The 22,098-nt window shown below is 38.8% G+C and overlaps 1 protein-coding gene across 1 annotated transcript in view; it reads left to right on the forward strand.

The window, feature by feature from the left end:
- ecpas (Ecm29 proteasome adaptor and scaffold) overlaps nucleotides 1-22,098 on the forward strand; it is a 62,897-nt gene that overhangs the window by 4,420 nt on the left and 36,379 nt on the right. The window contains exons 2-17 of the mRNA XM_072914914.1: nucleotides 126-256; nucleotides 1,272-1,388; nucleotides 6,158-6,276; nucleotides 13,842-13,991; nucleotides 14,056-14,233; nucleotides 14,296-14,435; nucleotides 15,788-15,866; nucleotides 15,927-16,046; nucleotides 16,125-16,210; nucleotides 17,095-17,170; nucleotides 18,714-18,763; nucleotides 18,837-18,903; nucleotides 18,966-19,088; nucleotides 21,377-21,480; nucleotides 21,562-21,685; nucleotides 21,758-21,838. Coding sequence (XP_072771015.1) covers nucleotides 126-256; nucleotides 1,272-1,388; nucleotides 6,158-6,276; nucleotides 13,842-13,991; nucleotides 14,056-14,233; nucleotides 14,296-14,435; nucleotides 15,788-15,866; nucleotides 15,927-16,046; nucleotides 16,125-16,210; nucleotides 17,095-17,170; nucleotides 18,714-18,763; nucleotides 18,837-18,903; nucleotides 18,966-19,088; nucleotides 21,377-21,480; nucleotides 21,562-21,685; nucleotides 21,758-21,838 — 1,745 coding nt within the window. The remainder of the gene's footprint in view (nucleotides 1-125; nucleotides 257-1,271; nucleotides 1,389-6,157; nucleotides 6,277-13,841; nucleotides 13,992-14,055; nucleotides 14,234-14,295; nucleotides 14,436-15,787; nucleotides 15,867-15,926; nucleotides 16,047-16,124; nucleotides 16,211-17,094; nucleotides 17,171-18,713; nucleotides 18,764-18,836; nucleotides 18,904-18,965; nucleotides 19,089-21,376; nucleotides 21,481-21,561; nucleotides 21,686-21,757; nucleotides 21,839-22,098) is intronic.

The following is a 22,098-nucleotide window of genomic DNA, read 5'->3' on the forward strand; positions in this document are numbered from 1 at the left end:
CCTGATTCTCATCATTTGGTTGGGTGGCCAAATACTTTACGCAATATAGTGTAGAAGTCAAGGAATACAAAATACTTTGTGGCTTCTACAAAAGGGAATTCTAACCATTTTGTGTTTTTCCACAGATCAACTGGAGCGGGTCTTCCTGCGTCTGGGCCACGCAGAGACCGATGATCAGCTTCAGGATATCATCTCCAAATTTCTACCCCCTGTTCTTCTGAAACTCTCCAGTGTGCAAGAGGGCGTGCGGAAGAAAGTAGGTTGTTTTTTTGGTTTTTTTGCACCTGCTCCGTTGATTACAGAAAAAATGGCTTCTCACGATCATAAAAATATAATAATTGTGACAGTGAAACAGATGAGCAAATAAGTGGAAAAAAAGAGTACTAGAAGTTTGGGATCTCATCATGGTTTCTACTTTTAATTTGACGGAGCTTATTAATAATCACTAAACTCAACATAAAAAGTAAGACATATGATTTCGGCGTTGAATTAACGTGGGCAGAGTCACATCATTGGCCAATAAAACGGAATCCGCTGATAAACGGCAAATAATATCAGGGAAATTGACGTAAATGTGACTGACTTGCTGTTATTGCAAGAAGATGGAAGAGGGTTGTACGGTATGCCGGTACTATACAGTACCGCGATACTAATGAATCATATTCGGTATTATACCGCCTCGAAACGGTCATGACAGCGTGTCGTCAAGACATTGCTGGTTTTACGAGCAGAGGAGCATGTTGGGTAGTGCACACACACAGAGTACTTACAAGCAGACACAGTGTATAGACAAAAAAGGGAGAATGGATGCATTTTGGTGTAAAGATAAAGGTGAAGATACAGTATAACACAAACGCCCTCAGGAAGAGCTGATTTAAGACACGGCTAGCTAGCTAGCGGCTAACATCCATCCGCAGTGGGCAGTGTTTTAGCTACTTCTAAATCACTAATCCTTGTCTCCATGGCAACGAATAAAGTACATTTCTCACTGGAGGATGAGGAGTAGCTAAACATGCTTCACTACACTCATACAATAGCTGACCGCTAACAAAGCGTGCCTGAATGTAAACAAACACCATGGGTGGATCTATACCTGACATCCATTGTAATGATACCAAGTACAACAGTCGATACTACTATCATTACGTCGATATTTTTTATCGTTTTCCTTCTGTGCATCCTTGCTCTGGTCTCGAGGTTTCCCTGTAGTGAGCATTAACCTCATGCTACAACAAGTACCCACTCTCCACATATGTTGTCTCTCCTGCCAGGTGATGGAGCTGCTGGTCCACTTGAACAAGAGGATCAAAAGCCGACCTAAGATTCAGCTTCCAGTAGAAACTCTACTGGTCCAGTACCAAGACCCTGCAGCGGCCTCCTTTGTGACGGTATGGACCTCCATTTGAAAAGATGTGCCTGTAGAGTCATTCAAATAACTATAACATATAGAACATGCTATACGTTTACCAAACAATCTGTCACTCCTAATCGCTAAATCCCATGAAATTTTCTTCCTCGTTGTCGCTCCTGGTATGCGCCGTTTCCTTTCTTTCTGCTGCTCGATCGCCGTTCTCTGCTGCATATTTCACTACGTCCAGCTTGTAATCTGCAGTATATGATTTACTTTTCGGTGCCATTTTAGTTAAGCCCTTCTCAGTTTTTATAAGTTACCGCCAATGTTGAAATGATCCATTTTAATAGCTACGGACGTAGTAGCAGTTAGCATCCCATGACCCACAATGCACTTCTGCCATGACGCACAATGCACTTCTGCCATGACCCGCCCTCGCCGAATTCTTGTTGGTTGACGTGTGTGTTACGATTGCTGACATTTGCTTCGTCTCTTACGCGAATGAGATAAATAATATTATCTGATGTTTTACGGTAATGTGTAATGTGTTAATAATTTCCGGAGTATACGTCGCACCCACAACCAAACTATGAAAAAATCTGCGATTTATAATCGGAAAAATACGGTGTGTGTATATATATATATATATATATATATATATATATATATATTTATGCAGCTGAGATAGGCTCCAGCACCCCTCACGACCCCGAAAGGGTAGAAAATGGATGGAGAGCGAGATATATATATATATATATATATATATATATATATATATATATATATATATATATATATATATATAATGATAAATGGATTATACTTTTCTACCTTCAAGCTACTCAAAGCGCTTTGACAGTATTTCCACATTCACCCATTCACACACACATTCACACACTGATGGCGGGAGCTGCCATGCAAGGCGCTAACCAGCAGCCATCAGGAGCAAGGGTGAAGTGTCTTGCTCAAGGACACAACGGACGTGACTAGGATGGTAGAAGGTGGGGATTGAACCCCAGTAACCAGCAACCCTCCGATTGCTGGCACGGCCACTCTACCAACTTCGCCACGCCTACATACATACATACATACATACATACATACATTTATTTATTTATTTATTAAATTTATTTATTTGGATATATATATTATATATTATATATATATATTATACATATATATATATATATATATATATATATATATATATATATATATATTAGTGATGGGTTGATGAGGCGTCATGAAACGTTTCGACACATTGCAAAACTGTATTGATACTGTGTCAATACTGTGTCACTAAATACTGACATCTGCTGGACATGAAAAATCCCTACAGGGAACCTATGGACCGACTCAACTGACACTGATTTTATGACCTAGTCTATACAATAATATAAACAAAGTCATTGTATTTCATTCAGGATTATTTCATATCTTCATTTAAATAAAAATATATTTTTATCTTTTTTAGATACAGTCAATAAATAATGTGAACATGTATCATAACATGGAAATCTAAGAGAACATGTTGTGAATGAGGATGCTTGTGGACTGGGAATTTTTTTTTTTTTTTTTTACACATTTTTATTTAAAAAAAACAGTTTTTCCAACTTATTAAATTTTAGACGATTTCTCTTCTTAGTTATTATTTCTCCGGCTGTAGAAAAGACCCGCTCACAGGGCACAGAGGAGGCGTCAGTGCGACACAGTTTGCGTATCGGTCACGTGACCTAAACAGCTCATGATGGGTTACGTGACTTTCTAAAAGCGGTATGCGCACCGACACAAGGTTTTGCTTTATGAGCTCAACGCATGCGCCGATGCATCGGTGTTGCTGGACCCATCACTAGTAATATATATAATATACACATATATATATATATATATATATATATATATATATATATATATATATATACACCGGTATATATATACCGGTATATATATACCGTATTTTCCGCACTATAAGGCGCACCTAAAAACCACAATTTTTCTCAAAAGCTGACAGTGCGCCTTATAACCCGGTGCGCTTTATTACGATTCATTTTCATAAAGTTTCGATCTCGCAACTTCGGTAAACAGCCGCCATCTTTTTTCCCGGTAGAACAGGAAGCGCTTCTTCTTCTACGCAAGCAACCGCCAAGGAAAGCACCCGCCCCCATAGAACAGGAAGCGCTTCTTCTTCTACTGTAAGCTACCACCCGCCCCCGGAAGAAGAAGAAAAAACGCGCGGATATCACCGTACGTTTCATTTCCTGTTTACATCTGTAAAGACCACAAAATGGCTCCTACTAAGCGATCCGGTTCATAAAAAGACGCAATCTCTCCATCCGCACACGGATTACTACCGTATTTCACAGCTGATATTCCTGTGAACCGCACTGTGGAACGGGAGCACGTACGGTGAATATTCGCACCACAGGGAATGAGAAGTCATCCTTCACTGTGGTTCTAGCTTGCCATGCTAACTTCCACCCATGGTGATATTCAAAAGGAAGACCTTGCCAAAAGAGACCTTTCCAGCCGGCGTCATCATAAAAGCTAACTCGAAGGGATGGATGGATGAAGAAAAGATGAGCGAGTGGTTAAGGGAAGTTTACGCGAAGAGGCCGGGTGGCTTTTTTCACACAGCTCCGAAGGCGAACACACCTTCACTAAGACGGGCAGACAGCTCCGGACGACATACGCCAACATTTGCCAGTGGATCGTAAATGCCTGGGCAGATATTTCGGTCACAACTGTGGTCCGAGCTTTCCGGAAGGCAGGATTCACAGAACAACAGCGACACTGACTCCCGATGACTTCGACGAGACGGAACCGGCCATTTTGGATACCACGCTTGCGCAACTTTTCAATTCGGACACCGAAGACGAAGAATTCGAAGGATTTACGAATGAAGAATAACTTCAGAAGGTGAGCGCTATGTTTATTTTGTGTGTTGTGACATTAACGTTCGAGCAACATTATGTTACTATTGCTCTACACCATTTTGAATTTTACTATGTTTGTGATTGCACATTTGCGTACATTTTGGGACAGAGTTGTTAGAACGCTGGTTTTCAATATATTATTAAAGTTTGACTGAACTATCTGACTGTTTTTTTGACATTCACTTTAGCGCAGCGTTTTTTTGACATTCACTTTAGCGCAGCGTAGGCGCGGCTTATAGTCCGGGGCGGCTTATTGGTGGACAAAATTATGAAATATGTAATTCATAGAAGGTGCGGCTAATAATCCGGTGCGCCTTATAGTGCGGAAAATACGGTATGTGTGTATATAATATAATATAATATATATCGCTCGCTCTCTCTCTCTCCTTCCATCCATTTCCACCCTTTCGGGGTCGCGGTGGGTGCTGGAGACTATCTCAGCTGCATATATATATATATATATATATATATATATATATATATATATATATATATATATATATATATATATATATATATATATATGTATAATATACACACATATATTTCAATAAAGTTAAAGTTAAAGTACCAATGATTGTCACACACACACTAGGTGTGGCGAGATTATTCTCTGCATTTGACCCATCACCCTTGATCACCCCCTGGGAGGTGAGGGGAGCAGTGGGCAGCAGCGGTGGCCGCGCCCGGGAATCATTTTGGTGATTTAACCCCCAATTCCAACCCTTGATGCTGAGTGCCAAGCAGGGAGGTAATGGGTCCCATTTTTATAGTCTTTGGTATGACTCGGCCGGGGTTTGAACTCACAACCTACCGATCTCAGGGCGGACACTCTAACCACTAGGCCACTGAGTAGGTGGGAATAATGAATAAAGCAAAATACGTCCTGGGCCAAAAATCACTTCATATTCTCTACTGCTCACTAGTGTTACATATCTGAGTTATTGTGCAGAAATATGGGGAAATAACTACAAATGTGCGCTACATTCGCTAACCGTGTTACAAAAAAGATCAGTTAGAATAATACATAATGTTGGATATAGAGAACATACAAACCCTTTATTTATTGAGTCAAAAATATTAAAGTTCGGTGATTTGGTAAAATTGCAAACAGCTAAAATGATGTACAAAGCAAACTATAACCTGCTACCAAAGAATGTACAACAATTCTTCTCAACTAAAGAGGAGAAATATAACCTTAGAGGAAAAAATAAGTTAAAACATTTATATGCACGTACAACACTTAGAACTTTTAGCATATCATTATGTGGAATTAAATGATGGAATGGATTAAGTAAATAAGTTAATTTTACTCATATGATCCAGTTCAAGAGGTTGTTCAAAATAATAGTGCTTACAAAGTACAAAGAAGAAGAATTATGAGAAATATTTCCAACCTTATTGAAAATAAGATATTTTTCATCTCAGTATGTTAATAATGACTGAATTAATTAATTATATATATATATGATATACACATATATATATATATATATATATATATATATATATATATATATATATGTACATGTGTATATGTATATATATATGTGTGTATATGTGTATATATATATATATATACATATATATATATATGTGTATATATATATATATATATACATATATATATATGTATGTATTTTAGTATTGTTTGATTTTTCAGTGTGAATAATTTTCTGCTTGAGATATTGTTATCTTTCCCGGGCGCGGCCCCCGCTGCTGCCCACTGCTCCCCTCACCTCCCAGGGGGTGAACAAGGGGATGGGTCAGATGCAGAGGACATTTCACCACACCTAGTGTGTGTGTGACAATCATTGCTATTTTAACTTTAACTGTAAGTGTTGTTGTTTGATTTCATCTTTTCACCCCACAGAATTTCACAATCATCTACATCAAAATGGGCTACCCTCGCCTGGAGGTTGGAAAGCAATGTGAGTTGGCTCCTACTCTGCTGACTGCCATGGAAGGCAAGCCACAACCACAGCAGGATAGGTAAAGCACCTTTACATTTTTATTATGCTTTTCTGCTACAGTGGAAGCTGGAAGGTCCACAGCTTGGCCTCCTTTTCTTGTCCTGTGTCTAACAGTCTTTATTATCTTTCTTTATTTATTCTTGCCACTATAAATACTGTAAATGGAATAGAACACATGAGCCTAGTTGAAATAGAGTATAAACAATAAATAACATGTTAAAAATCAATACATACATACCAGTATGAACAGCAATGCACTGTCAGCAAAAAACATGCTTTATCAGTATCATGCTTTGAAAAGCTGTGCACTACAAAATGTGTTTATTGTATCAAATTAATACTGACTTCCTCATTTTGAGAAAAAAAATTAACAAATCAGCACAGTTTTTGTAATCATTAAAGTCAGTGTTTTATCAATTTGAATGTATTATTGTTTTTTTCAGTATCAAATGGTCGATCCAAAAAATAGGATACCATTTTTTTTCAGGCAATGTTCCTTCACAGACTAAAACAATGTTAATAGTTATTCTATGTTGTAAGGTGATATATTTGTATTTGTTTTCTTGAATGTTAATAATGATACAGTGTTATGCAGAGTTGTACTTGTAACAATTTTATAGACAAATGATGCTTTATATAGTGGGGGAGAGGCACAAAATGTTCTCTTCTTCCTGGGGGGGCATGATAAAAAATAATTGAGAAGCTCTGATGTAAACTATTGGGACATATTCAATATCCTAATGAGCCAACTGCATTAGTCCTGCTCTTGTGTGACATCTCTTCCCCCATGACAGCAGGCTGTTTTATATATTACATATACATTATACTATCATATAATTACAGCAAAGTCTTGTTTATTTAACTCAACTAGAGGACAGGTCCATAATTGCTAGCAGGCGATAGCTCATTTAAAGAGAAGCTGTTGTTTCCAAATTTGTAAACCTTATTCCACTAGGGATGTAATGATTACAATTATAATGATGAACTGAGGCTTTCAAATTTTAATGATTATAAATCGTGATTGATTACCACTGCTCATTTCCTGGAGAAGCGGCGCTAATTGCTAGCTAGCTTAAATGGTAACATGAATACAAAGCGCATCAATGTCTTTCCCCGTTAAGAAACAACACCTTTGCTTTGGTCGTAAAAAAACATTTAAAAACCTATACAAAGTAAAATGGAAGAAGACAAATATTTTTAAACACTCAAATAAAAAGCCAAAACAATAGTTAACGTGTCTTCTGCCAAGGAAAGTATATTGTCTATTTATTTAAAGAAATAAACCCGATTAAAAGAGGTTAGTGTGTGTATTAGTACAAACCCCGTTTCCATATGAGTTGGGAAACTGTGTTAGATGTAAATATAAACGGAATACAATGATTTGCAAATCATTTACAACCCATATTCATTTGAATATGCTACAAAGACAACATATTTGATGTTCAAACTGATAAACATTTTTTTTTGTGCAAATAATCATTAACTTTAGAATTTGATGCCAGCAACACGTGACAAAGAAGTTGGGAAAGGTGGCAATAAATACTGATAAAGTTGAGGAACGCTCATCAAACACTTATTTGGAACATCCCACAGGTGTGCAGGCTAATTGGGAACAGGTGGGTGCCATGATTGGGTATAAAAACAGCTTCCCAAAAAATGCTCAGTCTTTCACAAGAAAGGATGGGGCGAGGTACACCCCTTTGTCCACAACTGCCTGAGCAAATAGTCCAACAGTTTAAGAACAACATTTCTCAAAGTGCAATTGCAAGAAATTTAGGGATTTCAACATCTACGGTCCATAATATCATCAAAAGGTTCAGAGAATCTGGAGAAATAACTGCACGTAAGCGGCATGGCCGGAAACCAACATTAAATGACCGTGACCTTCGATCCCTCAGACGGCACTGTATCAAAAACCGACATCAATCTCTAAATTACGTATATCACCACATGGGCTCAGGAACACTTCAGAAAACCACTGTCACTAAATACAGTTGGTCGCTACATCTGTAAGTGCAAGTTAAAGCTCTACTATGCAAAGCGAAAGCCATTTATCAACAACACCCAGAAACGCCGCTGGCTTCTCTGGGCCCGAGATCATCTAAGATGGACTCATGCAAAGTGGAAAAGTGTTCTGTGGTCTACGAGTCCACATTTCAAATTGTTTTTGGAAATATTCAACATCGTGTCATCCGGACCAAAGGGGAAGCGAACCATCCAGACTGTTATCGACGCAAAGTTCAAAAGCCAGCATGTGTGATGGTATGGGGGTGCATTAGTGCCCAAGGCATGGGTAACTTACACATCTGTGAAGGCACCATTAATGCTGAAAGGTACATACATGATTTGGAACAACATATGCTGCCATCTAAGCGCCGTCTTTTTCATGGACGCCCCTGCTTATTTCAGCAAGACCAGACCTGTCTCCCATCTCCCATCGAAAAGGTGTGGCGCATTATGAAGCGTAAAATACGACAGCGGAGATCCCGGACTGTTGAACGACTGAAGCTCTACATAAAACAAGAATGGGAAAGAATTCCACTTTCAAAGCTTCAACAATTAGTTTCCTCAGTTCCCAATCGTTTATTGAGTGTTGTTAAAAGAAAAGGTGATGTAACACAGTGGTGAACATGCCCTTTCCCAACTACTTTGGCACTTGTTGCAGCCATAAAATTCTAAGTTAATTATTATTTACAAAAAAAAAAAAGTTTATGAGTTTGAACATCAAATATGTTGTCTTTGTAGCATATTCAACTGAATATGGGTTGAAAAGGATTTACAAATCATTGTATTCCGTTTATATTTACATCTAACACAATTTCCCAACTCATATGTAAACGGGGTTTGTACTTTTGGAGCATATCCAACAATACAGCGGTAATAGTTATAGTGACCGAAATGATCACAGTTATCATTGTGATATGACATTTTCATATCGTTTGATCCCTACACGACACTTTTCAGGCCAAACTAATGGAGAGATGAAGTAGGAACCCCCTACTTTTATATCTGGCATGAAATTGTGTTTTTAATGAAACTCTTCCTAAAGGTATCTTGTCAAAATAAAAGCATGTGGCTTCTGTGGTGAAGGGTCGGCTTATTTTACTTCTGCCTATTTTGTCGTGGTAAAAACGATCAACTTTTCCCGATCCAAACACTTAAATGTAAATTTGCTGAGAGTGGGATCTCGGCCAATCACAGGGAACCTGACCCATCCTTGTGATTGGAGGTACAGGTGAGTAAATGGCTGCCCTGCTTGAAAGAGTGTACAGTGTTGATGTTTCATCATGGAAGAAAACCAACACTTTGCATCCAACCTGATGGAGTTTGAGAGGTGCTGCAAAGAGGAATGAGAGAAAGTACCCAAAGATAGGTGTGCCAGGCTTGTGGCATCGTATTGAAAAAGACCTGAGGCTGTAATTACTGCCAAAGGTGCATCAACTAAGTATTATTTTATTACAGGGTATTGTGTGTAGAATATTACGTTTATTACATTTTGGAATAAGGCTGTAACAACAAAATTAGTGGATTTAGTGAAACACCGAATACTTTCCACTGCACTGTAGCATAGAAAAAAAAACGTTTTTTGAAAATAAATATAGTAGGGCTGCAACAACTAATCGATTAAAATCGATTATAAAAAAAAAGTTGGCGATTAATTTAGTCACCGATTCGTTGGATCTATGCTATGCACATGCGCAGAGGCTACCTTTTTTTTTTTTTTTTTTTTTTTTTTTTTTTTTAAATAAACCTTTATTTATAAACTGCAACATATACAAACAGCTGAGAAACAATAATCAAAGTAAGTATGGTGCCAGTATGCTGTTTTTTTTCAATAAAATACTGGAAAAGATAGAAATGTAGTTTGTCTCTTCTATCCGATTATTAATCGAAGTAATAATCGACAGATTAATCGATTATCAAATGAGTTATTAGTTGCAGCCCTTAAATATAGTAATAAATATTACTTATTTAACAAAATACAATTGTGGAAATTACACAAGAATGTAACATTTAGTACATTTTACATGTGTGGAACAATTTCCCTTGTGGATCATTAAAGTTGTCTAAGTCTAAGTTTATTTTTAAAAACTTTTCAGAATATTTGTCATCTCCCTAGAAAATATACTGGTAAAACTCGTAATTGAGAATATGGTGCAAAGGTTTGTTTAGAAATCTACAAAGTGTAACTAATATATGACACAGGCTCATAACATGCAACCCGAGATATTTCAAACTTTCTCTTGATATCATTTTGATGTTTACAGTTTACAGCTTATGAAAACCTTGAATTGAAACTCAGAAAAGCCATGATCATCAAAATGATAATAAATCAAGTCTTGACATATCTCACTTTGCATGTAATGAGTTATCACATATTAGTTTCAGATTTGCTGACATGAATGGACTTTTACAGCAAATACCAATTTTTGAGGTCCATCTGTATAATATAATGTCTTAGTAAAAATGTGTTTTTCTCTGATTCCAATTGGAACGTTCATTCGCCAACCAAAAATCAAGAGCACTGTGGAAAATGTTTGCAAGCTTTTGACCACAAACTTAGTCACTGCTCGATGACATTCATCAAGCGTCAGACGTGAACTAGAGCGAGTACTTACTGCCCGCCTCGGAGCCGGTCAGAATCTGTCTTTTATCATGCTCATCTAAAGGAGAAGGTATTTATTTCAATTTAACAGGTAATGTTGCCAACATGATAGTTGGTGTTAGTACCTGTTGTATTTACGCCAGATGACTGCTGCTGGGATGACATCAGATTGCTTCATTTCTAGTTATTGCATGCCGTGTGTTCAAATGTTTCATATTGCTTGAATGTCCTCTTGATGAAATATCAATCTCGCAATTATTACAAGTAGCGCTGTTGCAATCTTTTTTTGTAAAATGTAGCCAAACTTTAGAGCGGTTCTCCACTCGGGCGCCATGTTGCTGTCTGACGTCACTAAGTCTGCGAGAATCGTTTGGAAAATTGTCAAGCGATTCCCAGGAATTGATACACTGGGAGCGGGTTCTTGTTTGCTGGCATGTGATTTTTCCATCTATAGTCGGAAATCTGTCTTTTTTATCTCTGTAAAAATATAAAAAAATAATTTCCGTTTTTCTTCGTTTTTTCCCACCTACAATGTGTGTTAGAATTTTGGTCCGTCTCTTTGCCATACCTGCCAACAACTACGGTTTTCCCGTAATGAGTACAGTTTTTGATAATCCAGTGGTAAAAATGACGGTTTTCCATTAAAAATTATGAAGTTAAAAATGGAAGCTACGTAACGAAGCAACTCCACGGGCAGGGGATTGATTGATTGATTGATTGATTGATTGATTGAGACTTGTATTAGTAGATAGTACAGTACATATTCCGTACAATTGACCACTAAATGGTAACAACCGAATACGTTTTTCAACTTGTTTAAGTCGGGGTCCACGTTAATCAATTCATGGTACAAGTATATACTATCATCATAATGCAGTCATCACACAAGTTAATCATTAGAGTATATACATTGAATTATTTACATTATTTACAATCCGGGGTGTGGGATGTGGAGGGGGGGGGGGGGTGTTGATATCAGCACTTCAGTCATCAACAATTGCATCATCAGAGAAATGGACATTGAAACAGTGTAGGTCTGACTTGGTATAAACTATACTTCAATGATGATTGGTTGGTTTACGTATAAGAACATCCATGATTGGTTGTTGTTTACTAGGATGAGTGACGATTGGTTAAGATTAGGGCAAAACATTAGGGACAGGCCAATCAGAGGCAAGAGAGGGTGGATCATGGAACCAGGAAGTGAAATCACAACAGACATACCAAATGACGAGGAGAGAGTCGGAGAAGAGAAGAGGAAATATTCAAGCAGGTGATTTATATATTAAAAAAACTAGTGGAAGATGGGATTCTCTTCTTTAAATGTTTATTTTAGTGATGTAGACCATGTGCAGGAAATCCACAATGTTTCTACTTGGCCACATTTGGACAAATGTATGATAAAACATTCATTTGACTTGTTTACATGTAAGACCAAATCAAAAATGGAAGAGGTGGAATACACATTTAAGAACACACATGATTGTGGCAGACATGTTTGCTACAGTATAGCCTGTCTAAATGCTAACTTTCATTTTCATTGGTGTTTTACAACAAGACAGTAGCTGACATTTTGTTCATTATTTCTACTCTTTATGTTTTGAATGAATTAAATGACTTTATTTCAGTCATGTAATCAACCATATTTTTGTATTTGCAATCAATTTAACAGCACAGATTATATATATTAACAATCATACACACACACAAAAAGTAAAGCAATAGGCTGAATTGTCATTGAATAGTTTAATCATTTTGAAATATAAACAACAATATATTTGTTATTTCATCCTATCCATCCATCCATCCATCCATTTTCTACCGCTTATTCCCTTCGGGGTTGCGGGGGGTGCTGGAGCCTACCTCAATACATCACAAATGCCTATTCAGATAAAGCAAGTTAGCTCATAGAATAAACATTGTTTGTACTCCTTATGATTTTTTGCATTTGGAGCAGTTAGAAGTGGAGAGGGAGTCGAAGAGACAGAAATTGGCTATTTTTCAATTCTTTAAACACTAAAACATCTTTAAATTGTGCTTTTTTGCTCATTTTTGCATGTTTAATTGCTGAAAAACCAGGAGCTTCAGATCATCAGTCTTTTTCATGAAGTCAAAAGCACATGCCTGTGTTTAGAACCGGTTCTCGATTCCCTTCCGCATTGGTCATTGAGGGTTTAGTTTAGTTTAGTTTATTAAGGATCCCCATTAGTCTACACCGCAGTGGAGACTATTCTTCCTGGGGTGCAGGCAAAAAACATTACACAATCACAAAACAAAAGATTATGATGCAGTACAACATGATAAAATGTTGTAATACCAAAATAGCAACAACAAAGAACCAAAAAAAAACAATAACTTTGAGTTTACATAATAATGTTCATACCAAAGATAAAAAGAGCAATATACAAATATATATATATATATTTTTGCAAAAATAAAACAAAGAACCAATGGCCTAAAATATACACGTTAGTGTACCAAAGACAAACAAGTGACGAAAAAGTATCATCCATCCATTTTCTACTGCTTGTCCCATAACCAATAAAATAGTCAATAATCAATAAAACCAGTCATGACATTAGGTACAATCTAGAATAATCTATTTTTGCAATACTTCTCCTCTTAGTCTATTCTTAAAACCCACTATGCTGGTGATTGATAGCAGATATAGTGGAAGTGGATTCCAGTAAGTGATTGCCCTATCCATAACAGTCTTTTTCAAAACATCACTTTTGGGTTTTAGACGGGTGAGAGCACCTCTTAGGGCTAGCCTGGTACCGTAGTCGTGACTGTCACTAGCAAGCAACAGCTGAGTTGGGTATTTCCAGGACATGACAACCTTGAAGGTTCCACTGTACATGCATGACGTGATCCACCTGGTAGTGACATCATCCCTCTTTATTTGACCTGAACCTTTTTTTTTTCCTCCTCCTCTTGACTGAATTATTATTTTGCATCTCTTCTCCATCCTCTCTTAGCCTAATGCACCTGCTGATTCCTACTCTTTACCATATGAAATATCCAGCAGACGCCTCCAAGATGGCTTCTCCGTTTAACTTAACTGAGCGGCCAAAGACCGTGCAGCTCTTGCTGGAGTTCATGCTGGACGTCTTGCTGATGCCTTACGGGTGAGTCACTGCTTTTCACCACATTAGTCGTCCTCCTTACTCTATTGACTTGCTGTCTCTTCAGGTTTGTACTGAGCGAATCTCCCACTCGCCCTGCACCGTCCTCCTCCCAGGGGGCTTCTGCCGATGGGTCGTCGGCGTCGTCCGGGCAGAGTCTCCCGCAGGCTCCCCCGGGGATGAACATCTACGCTGCCAAGAGGGTCATTGGAGAGGCCCAGTGGACTTCAGAGCAGCTGGAGCAGGTACACTCGGTGTCGTGCTGGTTTTCTGTGCCGGACTTCATTGCGTTATTTGGCCTCTGCAGTGCAAGCTGGGCATCGTGAAGTTCATTGAGGCCAAGCAAGTGCCAGAGGTGGAAACGGTGGTGCACCTGGTGGTGGCGTCCAGCGACACACGACATAGCGTGGCCACTGCAGCTGATCTGGAGCTGAAGAGCAAACAGAGGTGAGCCAGATTTGCACGTTTTACCGTGGACCCATTGTGCAAAAGCAACTTTTCTTACCAACTAGTACCTGCTTTTGTGTATTTGGGATCTGCGTGAGTCCCGAAATGTGAAATCAAATCATGGCAGCGATTAGGGCTGCACGATTAATCGACATTGAGGTTTTAATTAGTGCAATAAATAACCGCAACCTTGGGTTTTTTTCATCGGCATTTACAGTGGGGCAAAAAAAGTATTGAGTCAGTCACCAATTGTGCAATTGTTTTAAGTTTGTGGGGTTTGAATCTGATGTCAGTTTTCCCCATGTTTACAAACACACCGTCCGTGCCTAAGAGGTGATTGGCGGAGAATGAGGAAGTGTTGTTGTGTGTCCGGGGAAGCGCGGACATCACGGAGACGAAAGTGTTTGCACGGGAGGTAAAACCTGTTGGAATTGTGCTGTTTGTTATCATAAGATTGGTAATAAAAGTTAAAAGTAGTGTCAGACCTTGTGTGATTTCTTGTTGGGGCTACAATATATTATATTTCTTAAATTTATTTTCAAGGCAAAAAAAACCTTCAAGGTGTGGTGCTAATGAAAATGTTGTGGCAGCGCGCCACATTCAGGGGAAACCTCGTTTTTATGGATTATTTCTTCAGTTGAAGAATACGATGTAGACAAACGCTCTTAATCCGTCTCCATAAAGCCAAATATTGTTGAAAGTAAATTATGGAATTTTGTTGTAATGTGTGGCACCTTGAGACAAGAATATGTTGATTGACAGTTTTTTTGCAGTTTTATGCATTTTTTTCTTGTGCAAAATATAAGAATCAAATTGCAATCGCAATTTTGGATAGAAAAATTGGAATTATGTTTTTTCTCGAAATCCTGCAGCCATTGCTGAGATATTTATAAAACAATTTTGCCGTTCTTCAAAGTCTGCCATTGTAGTCAATTAATTCCTTCGTTTTCTCTATCGTCTTGTTGTGGGGAAGACTGTCTGATCCATTCACATGCAGACCTTTGCTGTTGCCATTTCTCATACAAAGTAGTGTATAGTTCAAAACGTATGTCTGTAAGTAGAATCGCGATGAAAGCGCTAAAAAGTACAACAAAGATGACGGGTAGAGGACACAGTCAAAGTGGGGGCACGTTAATAAGAGTGCCCACAAAACAGCGCATCCTGAAGAGACAGCGTCTTGAAGAATGTCTGTAAAACATCATCTATGCAACATTTTGACCAAGGAACAGACATTGCATGTTATGTAGACCACAAGGAAAAAAGGTCATAATATAACCTCTTTAAGACACAAGTGTGTACCATGAGGCTGGATGTTTCTGACCTTGTTTGTGTGCTTATTTTGCTCATTGCAGCATTGTGGACTGGAACAATCCCTCCATCATCAACAAGATCTACAAAGTGTACTTGGGGGATGTTCCTCTCAAAACCAAGGTTGGTAAACAGACTGCTATGCTTGCCAGCGATGTTCAGTAAACACGCCATTTTTTCTAGGGTGGCACTATGAAGCATGAGCTAAAACATGAACCTGTGAGCACGAGAGTCAAGTTAAAGATCCTGCCCCATCTTCTACGCTCGCGCTTTGCTGCCGAGTGTTTCCCGGCTAACATCCAGGTGTGTCTAAATGAAGAACTTTTACTAACTTTGATTTATTTTTGCTAACGGTTACCTCCTCTTTCCTGTCCTTCGTAGGTTGTATATGACGGTTTGTTTGGGGCCAACACCAACAACAAACTGTTGTCCCTCACCTTGCAGTTTGTCCATCACATCTGTATTGTGTAAGAAACACACATCTCTATGTGGTGCGAAACTACAGCCAAAACACGCAAAAAGGATTTAACTCACACCTTATTTAGTTCAATTAAAAGACAAGCTGGCGAAAATGGATGGATGGATGAAAATAACCGATTTGCAAGTATTAAAAAATGATTTGCAAGTATAAAAACAATGATTAGCAAGTATAAAAACAATTTTCTTCAAGTTAAAACTTTTGGCAGTAAAATTCTACCCTGCGCGATCCGCATACTTGCACTCGGAGCACCCGTAATTCGCACTCTGCGACGACAGGTGGTGCTGCTGAGTCAATTTAAGGCAGTTTGAGCTACAGTTTGTTCCCAGCTGACCATGAGGGCATTACAACATAACCCAGAGGCATTGATAAATAACATTGCATGATTGACGAGGTCAATAGTAAAAATAATGTGGTAACTTACAGGTTGAGCTTGTTTACACTCTCTACTGTCTGCCATTTTACTCCCCACCTTGCTGCTCCTTCTGTTATTTTTGGCGGAGGGCACCATGCGCAAATACCAGTAGCTCTGACGGCCTAAACTGACTCAGCGGCACCACCTGTCGGTGTGGAGTGAGAATTACAGGTACTCTGAGTGCAGGTGTGTGGGTTGCACGGAGTGGAATATTACCGTCAAAAGTTTTAACTTGTAGGAAATTATTTTTATACTTGCCACTTGTTTTGTTAATTGCAGAAAATTGTTTTTTTTACTAGCAAATCTTTTTTTACTTGAAGAAATTAGTTTTCTTTCACATGGAAACATTTTTGTGTGTTTGTAGAGTTTTGGCAGTGATTTCTCTGCACCACCACACTATATATATTTATTACCAGTTTGTTTCTTATACCAACGTTTTGTTTTTCCTGTTGTTTCAGGTGCCCTGACACTAATAAGCCCTTAGGACTGATGCTGCTGAATGGCCTTACAAAGCTTATTAATGAATACAAGGAGGTAAGAGCATTGAGTCAGAATCCCTTCACACGCCTCCTTTCCATCATAGCGCACTTTGGTGCCCGGCTAGGCTGAAGTTGGAGCGGAGAACTGTCCCAGTTTACTCCTCAGATTAGAAAACAACAAAAGGCAGATCAGTGCGTCTGTGTGCGTGCGTGCACACGTGCATGCAACTTAGACAATAACAATAACAATTTAATAGGAATTAAATACTAGGGCTGTCAAAATGAATGTGTTAACTCGTGACTAATCCCAAAAAGTTATGGCATTAATCATGTACACACTGAGATGACCTGATCAGTGATCAGATCAATGCATACGTCAGTACAGAAATGAGTGAGGAGACTGCGACCGGTGTGCTTGCTGGCAAAATACATCCTGAAAGAACTTAAAACTGGTACCGAGTTTTGTGCAAATAACTGACATGCATTCAAGTAAACCGTTTAAAAACCTTCCTGGATGAAATTCTGGCAATAACATTGTATTTGTGTTCAAATGTTGGCGTCTTTTCTTCAGCAAATTTGAACTATGCAAGCAAGTAATCACCTTTGATTAGGGGTATACAGTACAGGCCAAAAGTTTGGACACACCTTCTCATTCAATTTATTTTCATGACTATTTACATTGTAGATTGTCGCATCAAAACTATGAATGAACACGTGGAGTTATGTACTTACCAAAAAAGTGAAATAACTGAAAAAACGTTTTATATTCTATTTTTTTCAAAATAGCCACCTTTTGCTCTGATTACTTTTTCGCATACTCTTGGCATTCTCTCCATGAGCTTCAAGAGGTAGTCACCTGAAATGGTTTTCACTTCACAGGTGTGCTTGAAGCTCATGGAGAGAATGCTAAGAGTGTGCAAAGCAGTAATCAGAGCAAAGGGTGGCTATTTTGAAGAAACTAGAATGTAAAACATGTTTTCATTTATTTCACCTTTTTTTGTGAAGTACATAACTCCACATGTGTTCATTCATAGTTTTGATGTGACAATGTCATGAAAATAAAGAGAACGCATTGAATGAGGAGGAGGTGTGTCCAAATTTTTGGCCTGTACTGTACATTTAAATGTAAATGTAACCTACTTAGTGGCCTAGTGGTTAGAATGTCCGCCCTGAGATGGGTAGGTCATGAGTTCAAACCCCGGCCGAGTCATACCAAAAACTATAAAAATGGGAGCCATTACCTTCCTGCTTGGCACTCAGCATCAAGGGTTGGAATTGAGGGTTAAATCACCAAAAATGATTCCCGGGCGCGGCCACCGCTGCTGCCCACTGCTCCCCTCACCTCCCAGATGGTGATCAAGGGTGATGGGTCAAATGCAGAGAATAATTTCGTCACACCTAGTGTGTGTGTGTGACAATCATTGGTACTTTAACTTTAACTTTAAATGAAACACTGCCTGGGCTTTTTGTTTCCAACAAAACCAATTGTGTTAACATGGCTCTCATTCATAAAGCAGAAATATTATCAGGGTGACTTCCTACTTCTTCCTACTTCTACTTATGTTCCAGTACTAAACCATGTGCAATGTGTCCAACAGGATCCTAAATTACTTTGTGTTGCATATTCTGCAGTCGGGAAACTTTCAAGGTACGTTTTGCACCTTTTTGCTGTACATTAGTTGATCCATCATCTCAGTTTGAAATGTTGGGTTCTTCTCCAGCCGTATGCCGCAGCTCTTCACCAAGGATATTGCTCTCGTGCAGCAGTTTTTTGAGTCCATGTGCAAGGTGGGTGCGAGTGTTGCGTCATCCTCATCTTTGCACATTACTTACTTGCGTGTATTGTTTAGGAGGAGCCGGATGTTCGTCTTGCCATCCAGGAGGCTTTATCCATGATGGTAGGAGCGTATGCCAACCTCCAGGGGGCACTACTGAACCTGATGGAAGCCTTGGTGGCTGCCTATATTGTGAAGGTGAATTCATCACATTTCTTATTGTATGAGGCTCAATTCTTCAAATGGTTATTTGGCCATTGGCCCTTGGAGGCAAAACATTCCAAACATCTCGCAGGCGTGTGATTTTTCCGTCTATAGTCGGAAATCCATCTTTTTTATCTTTGTAAAAATATAAAAAAATATCTTTCATTTTTTTCCGACCTACAATGTGTGTTAAAATCATGATCTGTCTCTTTTCCATACCTGCCAACAACTACGGATTTCCCGTAATGAGTACGGTTTTTGATAATCAAGTGGTTAAAAACGACGGTTTTCCATTAAAAATGATGAAGTTAAAAATGGAACTACGTAACGAAACAATTCCACGGGCAGGGGACAAACTATAGGGGAAACGTCAATGATGATTGGTTGGTTTACGTATAAGAACATCCATGATTGGTTGGTTGTTTACTAGGATGAGTGACGATTGGTTAAGATTAGTGCAAAACATTAGGGACAGGCCAACCAGAGGCAAGAGAGGGCGGGTCATGGAACCAGGAAGTGAAATCACAACAGACATCGCAAATGACAATGAAAGAGTTGGAGAAGAGAAGAGGGAATATTCAAGTGGGCGATTTATATATTAAAAAAACTAGTGGAAGTTGGCAGAGGGATTCTCTCCACGTCCAGGAAACCCACAATGTGTCTACTTGGCCATATTTGGACAAATGTATGATAAAACATTCATTTGACTTGTTTACCATGTCAGTTTAAAACAAAACTGCTCTCGACATGGAAGAGGTGGAATACACATTTAAGAACACACATGATTGTGGCAGACATGTTTGCTACAGTATAGCCTGTCTAAATGCTACATATCATTTTCATTGGTGTTTTACAACAAGACAGTAGCTGACATTGTGTTCATTATTTCTAGTCTTTATATTTTGACATTGAATAGTTGAATCATTTTGAAACATAAACAACTACAAAATTCTGCGATGAGGTGGCGACTTGTCCAGGGTGTACCCCGCCTTCCGCCCGATTGTAGCTGAGATAGGCTCCAGTGCCCCCCGCGACCCCAAAGGGAATAAGCGGTAGAAAATGGATGGATGGAAACAACTACAAGATATGTTATTTCATGCTATAAATCACAAATGGCTCTTCAGATAAGGGAAGTTAGCTAATAGAATAAACATTGTTTGTACTCTTTATGATTGTTGCATTTGGAGCAGTTAGAAGTGGAGAGGGAGTCGAAGAGACAGAAATTGGCTATAAAATCCAAGGCAGAATCCACTAAAGCAGAAAAAAAGGAAAATGCAAGCTCAGAAATTTACCAGGAAGGCTCATGTCAGAGCCATCAAAGCAAACATGCCAAAGTAATGTGTAAATAACTAGATGAACCATCTGTGGCTGTGAAGTGAACACTATTAAGGTTGTCAATACTGTATAGAGTAGGCTAACCCATGTGGTTCCTGTGGATGTGAACACAATTACTGTAGTGACTAAATAACATAGTGACTGAAACAGACATAGTAATGTGTAAATAATGTCAATAACTAGATGAACCATCTGTGGCTGTGAAGTGAACACTAGTAAGGTTGTAAATACTGTATAGAGTAGGCTAACCCACGTGGTTTTTGTGGATGTGAACACAATTACTGTAGTGACTAAATAACATAGTGACTGAAACAGACATAGTAATGTGTAAATAATGTCAATAACTAGATGAACCATCTGTGGCTGTGAAGTGAACACTAGTAAGGTTGTAAATACTGTATAGAGTAGGCTAACCCATGTGGTTCCTGTGGATGTGAACATAATTACTGTAGTGACTAAATAGCATAGTGACTGAAACAGACATAGTAATATGTAAATAATGTCAATAACTAGATGAACCATCTGTGGCTGTGAAGTGAACACTAGTAAGGTTGTAAATACTGTATAAAGTAGGCTAACCCATGTGGTTCCTGTGGATGTGAACACAATTACTGCAGTGAATAAATAGCATAGTGACTGAAACAGACTTATTTTTTATTTGGATGAATGGGGTATGTATTTATGTCAACTCTGTTGATCATTTTACAATTCTTTAAACACTAAAACATCTTTAAATGGTGCTTTTTTTGGCTAATTTCTGCATGTTCAATTGCTGAAAAAACAGGAGCCTTGGGGGAGGGGGGTTTCCCCCTTGCCCCCCCACCAGGGCAGCCCCTTGGACCTGGCTTATTTTCAGTCTTTTTCATGAAGTTTAATTCACACGCCTGCTCTTGCCCACTGAGACGTTTGACTGCACAGTATTTGAATAAAGATTTGTTGTTGCAAAGCCCGAGGTACAAGTTCGCCAAGTTGCCTTGAAGTTTGCCAGCACAGTGTTTGCTCCCGACCACGTGCCATCAAGGTACTTGCTTCTGCTGGCTGCTGGAGACCCGTAGGTCCAACACACACCCATATCATGTTGTGTGTAACTTACACTGGAGTCACGTTCCTTTCTTCCTGCCATGCGTCTTAGGCGTGAGGAGGTATGCGGGGAGGCTCGCAAAGTGTTGCGGACTTTTTCAAAGAAGACTTTTGAAAAGGAGGGAACCAAGCCCATACCTTCCTTTCCTGAGATGGTGGCCTACATCCAGGAGAAGGTGAATCTATGCCCATTTTTCTTATTGCTATCTTTTTGTAACTCAACGTTTCCCTCTTGTGACCTTCATCAGGCATGTCAGAGAATGAAGACTCCTGCTAAATACGTTGTTGGAACCTCTGCTATTCCCTTCAACCCGTCTGCCTTCGCAGAGGTAAATATCCTTCAACTGCCAATCTTGACTGGGACATTTAAAAAAAATGTTTTATTTAACCAGAAAAAAAATCCAATTGAGATTAAAAACCTGTTTTTCAATGGAGTTCTGGCCAAGAGGCAGCAAAGTTACACATAAAATGACATTCACATTACACATGAAAATGACAGGATGAACATCAAGTAAAACACTTACAGATAACTAAGGCTCCTTTAAATGCTCTCAGTTTAGATTTAAAAGCATTTAAGGATACAAATTCA

Source organism: Nerophis lumbriciformis, linkage group LG16, assembly GCF_033978685.3.
Source record: "Nerophis lumbriciformis linkage group LG16, RoL_Nlum_v2.1, whole genome shotgun sequence".
Taxonomy (NCBI): domain Eukaryota; kingdom Metazoa; phylum Chordata; class Actinopteri; order Syngnathiformes; family Syngnathidae; genus Nerophis; species Nerophis lumbriciformis.